General features: G+C 43.6%; 2 protein-coding genes across 2 annotated transcripts; both read right to left on the reverse strand.

Annotated features, from left to right (window-relative positions):
- Positions 1 to 43: 43 nt before the first annotated feature.
- LOC137989589 (uncharacterized) lies at positions 44 to 2326 on the reverse strand. Its single transcript, XM_068835369.1, has 2 exons — positions 2318 to 2326; positions 44 to 2248 (listed from the first exon to the last, which is right to left on the reverse strand). The coding sequence occupies exons 1-2, from the start codon at positions 2324 to 2326 to the stop codon at positions 44 to 46; spliced, it is 2214 nt and encodes a 737-aa protein (XP_068691470.1).
- Positions 2327 to 2469: 143 nt separating this feature from the next.
- Positions 2470 to 4632, reverse strand: LOC137989590 (uncharacterized). Its single transcript, XM_068835370.1, has one exon. It carries the CDS (start codon positions 4447 to 4449, stop codon positions 2470 to 2472), a length of 1980 nt encoding a protein of 659 aa, XP_068691471.1. The 5' UTR covers positions 4450 to 4632.
- Positions 4633 to 9885: the final 5253 nt, after the last annotated feature.

A 9885-nucleotide genomic window follows, 5' to 3' on the forward strand; every position in this document is an offset into this window, starting at 1 on the left:
GCCCCTAGTCGAGACACAATGTTTGTCGAGACGATTTTAAGTTCTACTCTTCCGCCTCCTGTACTAAGCAAAGTTTTGTGATTGGCCTTTTATACTCTCCGAACTGAGTTCTTACTGTAACAACTCGAACTAACCCATCCTGCCCAGGATGAGTGGACACGATTCTGCCCAACGGCCATACACCTCGCGGCTGATTTGGCTCAGCAACTAGGACAACATCTCCTTCTTTGAGGTTCTGTTTCTTCTCTTTCCACTTCTCCCTTTCTGTCAGGTACTCTTTGCTAAAACGTCTCCAGAAAAAATTAGCTAGCGCTTGGGACTGTCGCCACATCTTTGTCGAGTTAATCTCTCTGTCACTAACTTCAGCATCTTCATAACTCGGATTTGCCCGCAACAGCAAGAAATGGTTTGGAGTTAACGCTTCAATGTCCCCTGCATCATTGGACACATGAGTAATCGGTCGACTGTTTAGTATTCCTTCTGCTTCGACTAGTGCGGTTCTCAGCACTTCTTTGGAAACAACCCTGTCCGCCAGAATTGCCTTCAGCGTCTTCTTGGTGCACTGTACTAGCCTCTCCCATGCACCTCCAAAGTGCGGGGCACTTGGCGGCTGAAATTTCCACTCGATTTCCTTAGGAGCACAGAAGTTTTGTATCCTCTCTTCATCCAATTGTTTGATGCATTTCCGCAACTCATTATTTGCACCAACAAAGTTCGTTCCATTATCGCTGCGGATGCTCTGCGGTCGTCCACGTCGCGCAATGAACCTCTTCAATGCCATGATGAAATGATCTGTTGAAAGATCATCCACGAGTTCAAGGTGGCACGCTCTAGTACTCATGCAAGTGAACAAGCACCTGTATACTTTAACTTCACTGCGTCTTTCCTTTACTAACATAGGTCCAAAAAAGTCAACTCCAGTGTTCCTGAACACCATTCCTGGCTCAAGTCGGCACTCTGGTAGACTTGCCATTTGCTGCTCTAGAGGCTTTACTGTCTGGCGATAACAGTAGTTGCACTTGAATTTCGCGTTTCGCACTACCTGGCGACCATGGATGATCCAATACCCCTGCCGAATTTGATTATGCAGGTGCTCAGTTGGCGGGTGGTAGTAGATACGATGCACTTCTTCGACGATCAGCGGTGCAAGTTCATGGCGCGAGTCAATTATTTTGGGATGTCGTGTTCTGTAAGGTAGGCATTGTGCTCTCTGCAGCCTTCCACCGACAACCAAGAACCCATCTTCCAACCTTGGGCCAAGAGATTTAATTCTACTCTTCTTGTGGATCTCCTCACCTATCTTCAGACACTTTATCTCCTCGCCGAATGATTCAACTTGCGCCCTCTTCACAAGATGATTCTGAGCAGCTCTCAATTCGTTCGACGTAAGTGCTCCCAGTAGACGTACTTCCTTCTTAGCTCTTACATTGTTTGCAAATCGCATCACATAAGCTGTAACTCTTCTTAGTTTGGTCAGTGACGAATACTTCTTCCACCCTAACAGGACCTTGTTTTCCTGAGATGCTCCAGCCCATCTTTCCTTCTTCTTTTCTTTGATGTCATCGTTCTCGCAGGGCGCTTTGACTTTATTTTCTGGCCAGAGCTCTGCTGATTCATACAGGAACTTGGGTCCACTAATATAGCGAAAGCCCGCGCCAAGTTCCGTAGGACTTAGTCCCCGAGTGATGTCATCTGCAGGGTTAGCCTCTGTGGGCACATATCTCCAACTCACAGCGCCCGCCCCTAGTGTGGCCTCCAGACTGCTCACGATTGTGTGAATCTCAGACACCCGGTTACCGACGAATGCTTTGTAAGTGGAGCTCGTCTGACGGATCCAATATAGGACTGTGGTAGAGTCACTCCAGAAAGTTATCTTCTCTATCTTTGTAACCATTTCTTCTACCAGTGTTTGAGTTAACCACAGAGCAAATAAAGCTCCCATGAGCTCCAATCGGCAGATAGACTGTGACTTTAATGGAGCAACACGGCCTTTTCCCGCTATAAGACTACACTCTACTGTGTCATCTATAAATGCTCGTCTTAGGTAGGCACACGCGCCATAAGCATTCTGGCTAGCGTCGCAAAACACATGAAGTGCAGTCTCTCGTACAGGTTTCTGTTCTTGGATAAGAGCTCTCGGAATTCTCACTTCATCAAGCTTTTCTGCTTCCTTGCGCCATTCACGCCACTCTCGAAGATCAGCTTCTTTCAACTCGTCATCCCATCCGTACTTGATACGATTTAGATTCTGCAGGATGAAGTCCTCGCGGATCCCAAACAGAGAATGCTTGACTCAAGATCTTCCTCTTCGTCGTACCAGGATCATCCTTCAGTTCGGTAAACTGGAGCATATCTTCTTGGGCATCCCAAATGACGCCCAAAGTTCTGTCTGTTGGTAACTTGTCTTCACTCAGTTCGAGGAAGCGTGGAGATCTATCCTGCTCCGGGATAGTTGCCAAGACGTCTGGGTTATTTGTCAGCCACTTGTAGGCGGAAACCTCCACAACGCAGCAACTCTGTCATCTGCTTCCTCATTTCAATAGCTTCCTCGCAAGAATCTGTTGACGGTAGACCATCATCCATGTAAAAGTGCTGGTAGACGGCTTTCACACCCAGAGGTAAATCTTCCCCATTCTCATCAGCATTTCGCCTCATAGTGTAGTTCGCTCTGGATGGCGCAGACACTTCTCCAAACACTGTTCTCTCGAACTGGTACACGCTTGGTCCTTTTATCAGAGAGTCTCTCCATAAGAATCTCAATGCTGGCTTATCACGATCAGGGAGACGGAGCATATGGTACATTTCTTTCACATCAGCGGCCATTGCAATTCTTCCTTCGCAAAACCTGAGAAAAACTCCAAACAGAGAGGACAGAAGATCTGGTTCTGTGTAGATCTTATCGTTCAAACTTTGTCCCATGAATTTTGCTGATGCATCGTAGACTCTTCTGAGGCGATCAGGTTTTTTGGGATTAATGACAAATCTGTGTGGTAAGTACCAAGTCACTTTACTATCGCACCGTACTTCCCCTTCACTCAGTTTCTTCACATAGCCCTTCTTAATGTCATCCTGGATTGACTTTGCATATCTCTCTCTGATCTCGGGACAGCTCTCAAACTTCTTCTCTAGGGATTGTAGCCTCCTCTTTGCCATTCCGTAATTGTTGGGCAGAGATGGTTCCTCATCTCTCCACAGTAGACCTGACACATACGCATCTTCATTCACACTCTTAAAGGTTGTCTTTTTCATCAGTGACAATGCTCGCTTGTCCTCAATCGAACGGGTTGGATCAGCTAGCTTGACCACACCCAAGGTTTCTATCTCTGACTGAGCCATGACCAGCTGCTTCAGCTCCTCATTTTCAACTGAACTTCTTTCATACACTTTGAACCCATTGTATGGAGATGCTACTCTTCGCTCACCAGGTAACCAATTAGTCACCGCCCATCCAAGTGGGGTCTCAACAGCATAAGGTACCCTGTCAAGTTCCGGTTGACCTGAGGGTTTCAGAATTTGTCTTGGTAGAATCAAGTCAGAGTTGTTAGTTCCAATTATGAGTTGCACTGGACCCGTGTCAGTGTCACGCAAGTCTTCGTTCTTCAGATGTTGATACTCATGCTTGATTGTTGACCACTTCAACTTCTGATCCGGACCATTCAGGCTAGGAATTGTCTTCACATCTCGCAAGGAGTACTTGACTTCCTCTTTTCGGACTCGTGCGACATGGCATTTCTTGATGTGCTGGGAAGCAAACACCTTCTGCGCATTTACTCCTTGAATTTCGAGATCTACCTCTTTGCCTTGAAGCCCAAGTGAGAGCGCTAATCTTTCATCTATAAGCGTTGTGTTACAGCCTGAGTCACGCAATGCCATCACCTGCTGTTTTCCTGTTTCTCCAAAGACAACTATGGGAAGTACTTCAACCAAAGCAAGACCATCAGTCTCACAACCTGTGTACGCTGATTGTTGATACTCCTCAAGAGGCTCCACAGCCTGACGTGGTGATGAGTCTCTACCTTCCAGGGAGACAGGAGCTGGGTTTCTCTCAACTTCTGGCACTTGTTCTGATTCACGTTTCGCTTTTGCCCGTTCAATAAATCTCAAGTCGACTTCATGTACAAGGGTATTATGACGCATGTCACAGTTTTCAACTTTGCATCTATTCTTACTACGACATTTACGCAGACGATGACCGGGTAATAGACAACATAAGCACAGTTTGTGTTCCTCGACAACTTTCTCCTTCTCGCTAGTCAACATTCCTTGAAATCGTTTGCACTCTTGCAAAGTGTGATTAGTGGACTGGTGAATTGGGCACTTTGTTCCACAGCTGGCGCGTAAAGATTCTCCCGTGGCTCCTGCAAACAGCCCAGGTTGGAATTTGTCAGCTGGCTTACGCCTATCAACTTTAGATGTATCTGAACGCTCCCACTCTCTCTTCTCTGGCATCCACCGCTGCTTGGACTCACTAATTTTTGCCTCTTTCTCTAGCCAATTTGCAAATGAATCCCAGGTTGACAATTTCGGTTTTCCTTCAACAAACTCGGCCCATCTGCCGCAAAGGCGTGTGGGAAGTTTAGAAACAGTTGCTTCAGGGACTTGCGAGCTAAGCTCGTGAAGAAAGTTATGCTCTTTGAAAATGCCTACCAATTCAGAAACTATTTCTTGATACTGCCGGATCTGCACACTATTTTCTTTCACTATGGTCGGAAACTGATCTATACGTTTCTTCGCAGCTGATACCACTGTGTCTACACGACCAAAACGCTCCTGGAGCGCAGTCCATGCCTCCTCGTATTTATCTGAACCTGGCATGAATTTCGCTAGACATGATTTTGCACTTCCATCCACAGAATCTAACAGAAATTTAAGCTTCTCTCTTGCATCATAAACTTCCTTTTTATCCACTTCAACATTAAATGCTGCTTTGAATTTTGAGTACTCTAGTGGATTTCCATTGAACTTCTGCACGTTTGGTTTAACGATTTTCACAAAGGCTGGCAGCATTTTCTCAAACAACAGATCTATCTTTGACGTTTGCACACTAGGGTCTCCTGTGGCAGAGGTTTTCAACTCAGCTTCACCTTTAGCAATAAAAGATTCACATGTCTCTTTTTTACGGGGCTCACTAGAAACCTCTGTTACGACCTCTGGTTTGGTGGATTTTACTTCCTCCATGTGAGGTTTTTCAACAACATTGTTTTCAATAATTTCCAGGTCTAAGCGCGAGACCCGATCGTTCACACTGTCTGAAGGTAATTCATTTAACTCTTCATCAATATCACCTTTATTTGACATACCTTCTTCCTGGGCGATGGCACCTTCGAACTCATATTCCAATCTTGTTCTTCAGCTTTCTTTTGAAGTTCCAAGAGCTTTGCACGCTTCTGTTGTTCGGCTCGCAGACACTCGATCTCATTTGCGAACGTTTGCTTGGCTATTTTTAGTTCCAGTGCTAACTTCTCAGTTCGCAATTTCTTTCGCAAAACGGAACGTTTACTTGAAGTAGTAGACTCACTTGGCGTGAACAGTCGAGGTGTTTCGCCTTCTTCTCTGTTTGAGGCACTCATCTTGGCACGACTTGAATGACTCTTCCACAATATTGAACCAGGCGGTTCGATGATAAACTTTACACGCAATTACACGCAGTTTCACGGCTGTCTTACAGCTTGACTCGGCGATTTTCCCCTTGATTTCACAATCTCCGGCTCGGTGGACCAAATGTCGCTGCTGGGCGACGATAAAACTCTGCTGGTTCGTTTTGTACAACTTTATTCTCCGAATTTACATTCAGAACGTTCAACAATATCGCTTTCTCACGCACATTTTTTTTTAAAAAAACTCAACTCATCACTTTTACACGTGCGGACGAGGTCCCTAGCAACGGAATATATATATATATATATATATATATATATATATATATATATATATATATATATCTGAGCGAATTTGCTAAAAGGTAGCTACTGGAGTTTTCGCTTGAGCACGGGCGCAGCCCGTGTTCAAGCCATTGTGGCCTCTCAAAATTGAGGGGGCTTGCCGTTAAGGCCTGCTTTGCCAAACAGCCCAGGGACAGTTCTAACTGTGAGTTGTGTGTCAAAAGCACAGGGCTGGGGGGGTTGCTGCTTTGAGACTTTAACTGCAGTTAGAGTTTGTGGCCTTGTTAAGTCAGACTTTACACTGTAGCATGTCTTCATTGGCAATTTTTCCTTGACTGGTCTAGGCTTCAATGATAGTTTGCTTTTGATCACCAATTAGAGTGAACCCACACTGTGGTGTGGGTAGGTGATTGTTGGTTGTCTGACCAAAGCACAGGGGTGGGGAGGGTAGCTTTTCTTTAAGTCTGTGACAGTAGCAGAATTGGCTTGTTTTCACAATTTCTGCAGGCACCTTTTGACAAAACCAGTTAGAAATTTATAGTTATCTATGCGTTTCTCTCCAGAATGGCATTCTGTGAGCCAGGCTGAGTAAATCGAGTGTGATCAGCCAATTTTTGACTGAATTTTAGGCGTTTGGCACTTGATATCTGAGCGAATTTGCTAAAAGGTAGCTACTGGAGTTTTCGCTTGAGCACGGGCGCAGCCCATGTTCAAGCCATTGTGGCCTCTCAAAATTGAGGGGGCTTGCCGTCAAGGCCTGCCTTGCCAAACAGCCCAGGGACAGTTCTAACTGTGAGTTGTGTGTCAAAAGCACAGGGCTGGGGGGGTTGCTGCTTTGAGACTTTAACTGCAGTTAGAGTTTGTGGCCTTGTTAAGTCAGACTTTACACTGTAGCATGTCTTCATTGGCAATTTTTCCTGGACTAGTCTAGGCTTCAATGATAGTTTGCTTTTGATCACCAATTAGAGTGAACCCACACTGTGGTGTGGGTAGGTGATTGTTGGTTGTCTGACCAAAGCACAGGGGTGGGGAGGGTAGCTTTTCTTTAAGTCTGTGACAGTAGCAGAATTGGCTTGTTTTCACAATTTCTGCAGGCACCTTTTGACAAATCCGGTTAGATATATATATATATATACAGTTAAGTAGATCCCTTGAGTCAACAACGTATCACCCCCAGGAGGATCGCAAATGGCTTCACAGTCCAAGTTGAGGAGAAATTGAAAGAAAGTTAGAGAAAGCTCAACACTGGACAACTTCTGGGGAAAACTGTAATTGCCCTAAGCGGGGGCAATTACAGTTTTCCCCAGAAGTTGTCCAGTGTTGAGTTTCCTGTAACTTTATATATATATATATAAATATATATATATATATATATATATATATATATATATATATATATATATAAACTGGTTAAAAATGAAGCCGAAAATGGACAACTTTTGGTTGAAAAACTATAAAAAAATTTAAAATTCTTTAAAACGTTTCGGTCTCTCGACCTTCTTCAGTTACAAAAGAGCCGGTAGAAAAATCTACAACTTAAATAGGGTTTTACAACAATGAATAAAAACCGGTTACATAAGAAATTCAAAGAAAACAATAGGAATCCCCGAAGGGGGCCCCTGAACACTGAAATAACCACAATTAACACTTATAACTATCTAGAGCATACAAAAGGACTTTTTAAAAAAAAAAATTCAGTGTTAAAAAACACCTTAAGAAATATGCAACAACTTGCCCTAAGTCCGCTAAAGTCAAGTATAGTGGATACGATTTTTTGAATGGAATTCTTGTCTTTTGTTCAACCCGAAAGGTGAAAGGGAAAACAACTGCGCACTCCAGTATGCTTCTTTGGTGATGAGTAAATTTTCAGTGTTCTCGGACGTACTGTTTTGAATTTGGTCAATACATTGAAATGTAAAGTCCGATAACACATGTGGGGTTCGGTTAAAATGTGAGGCAACTTCGCATTTTTTTTCTTTGTTTTCATAGAAGATTTGTGATTTCTAAATCTAACTTTAAATTCGGTCGTGGTAGAACCGACATACTGGAGATTACACTTCTTGCAATGAACCAAATAAATAACATTCGCTGAATTGCACGAGAGTTTCTGCCGAACAAAATATGTTTTACCCGTTTGTGCGCTCGAGAAGGTTTGCGAGTTGACCAAGAAATTCTTACAAAGATCGCATCTGGTTTTGTTACAAGTGAAACACCCCGCTGATGGCAATGTAAGCGACTCTGGTGAGCCCTTTCTACACTTAGAAGGTGCCAGAATTTCCTTGAGGTTCTTAGACCTGCGAAAGGATGAAATTATGGAATTCGGTGGAAAAAGCTCCTTAAGTTTTGGCGATGAGAGCAAAAAATGAAAATGCTTTTTAATCAACCCATTAATAGACGGTAAATTAGGGTTATATGTAAGAACAAAAGGAAAAATCTTTTTGGAATCTCTGACTTTGGCTTGAAGTAAATCATTTCTAGGAATGCTCGCCGCTCTAGAAAATTCTCGTGAGACCAATTCTTCTGGATATCCCTGGTCAACTAGGTAGCCCTTATACTCCTTCAGCCTTTTGTTGAGGAAACAATCCTTAGAGCAATTTCTACGCAGTCTCAAAGCGACCCCAAACGGAATTGCCTTGAAAACATGCTTAGGATGGGCACTGGATGGAGGAAGATATAAATGGCTATCAGTAGGTTTAGAGTAAACATCTGTTTGGATAAAGCCATCAACTAAATGGAGTGTAACATCTAGGACATTAAGTTTGCTTTCCGAATGAACTAATTCAAATTTAATCGTGGGGTACAGCGAATTAATGTACTCAGTGAAGGAATTCAGTGCAGCAGGGCCCTGTTGCCAAAGGTCAAAGATATCATCCCGATATCTCCACCATTGCGAGGGCTTGATAGGGCCACAATGTTTAGCCTTGTGGTCTATCTCCCCCAAGGCTATGTCCGCATAACTACAGGCATTTTTAGGTCCCATAGCCGTACCATGTACTTGTAGATAGAACTTCTCATTGAAAACCGAGTGATTGCTTTTAAGGCAAATTTCTACAGCTTCCAGAATACAATCAGTTGATGGTAGCAATTGTTCCCTCGTATCTAGTGCTCTACTGACCGCTCCTAATCCTAATTCATTATCGATATTCGGGAACATAGAAACTACGTCCCAAGAAACTAGGAGGGTGCCCTCAGGAAATGGGCCTTGTTCATTAAGTTTCTGTATCCTGTTAAGCAGGTCAGTAGTGTCCTTAATGAAAGATGGTTGCTTTCTTGCTAATGGTTGTAGATAGAATTCAGTAAAGGCTGAAAGATTTTCAATAGCCGTTCCACAGCAGGAAGTAATGAGTCTAAGGGGGTTGTCCTTCTTATGCGTTTTAATGTTTCCAAAAGCGACCCCGGGCTTAGCCTTTCTGTTAACAATCCAAGAGGCCACTTGAGGTGAAATCTCCCTCCTTTGCAACCATTTAGAACACCACTGCTCCACTAATCCTAAATGCTCGGTAGTAGGATCTGATTCTAAGACTTTATAATGTAATGGGTTGTTAAGTTGGCCGAGCATTTTGTTATTGTATTCATTGGAATTAATCAAAGCGAAGCGAGAGCCCTTATCTTGTATTCTAATGGTAACATCTGAATTCTTCAATTGTTTGAGCGCGGAGCGCTCGCCTTTAGATAAATTATCTTGCGAGTTTCTAATGTAACGAGGATTGAGAATGTCTTTCCTAACGTTAGATAAAAAAAGTTCAAGTTCCGGGAATTTAGAAATTGGAGGTTTCCAACCTTTTTTACCTGGTATCGGTGGTAGGTGACTTTGGCTATGTACGTTGGAAGCTGGCTCCTCGGGATCCTTTTCCATAAAGAAAACGGCGGTTCTAAGCCTAGCTTCGAAGGTTTCTAAGTCATCATGGACTTCCTGCCAATTGATGTCTCGTGGTGCTGGACAAAAGGAAGGTCCTTTGCGTAGCAGCTTGGTTTGGTCCTCGCTCAGAACTTGTTCAGAGAG

This window comes from Montipora foliosa, unplaced genomic scaffold (assembly GCF_036669935.1).
Source record: "Montipora foliosa isolate CH-2021 unplaced genomic scaffold, ASM3666993v2 scaffold_467, whole genome shotgun sequence".
Classification (NCBI taxonomy): domain Eukaryota; kingdom Metazoa; phylum Cnidaria; class Anthozoa; order Scleractinia; family Acroporidae; genus Montipora; species Montipora foliosa.

Excerpts from the sequence above, each read along its gene's own strand:
- LOC137989590 (XM_068835370.1), bottom strand. The coding sequence starts at position 4,449 with ATGCCAGAGAAGAGAGAGTGGGAGCGTTCAGATACATCTAAAGTTGAT.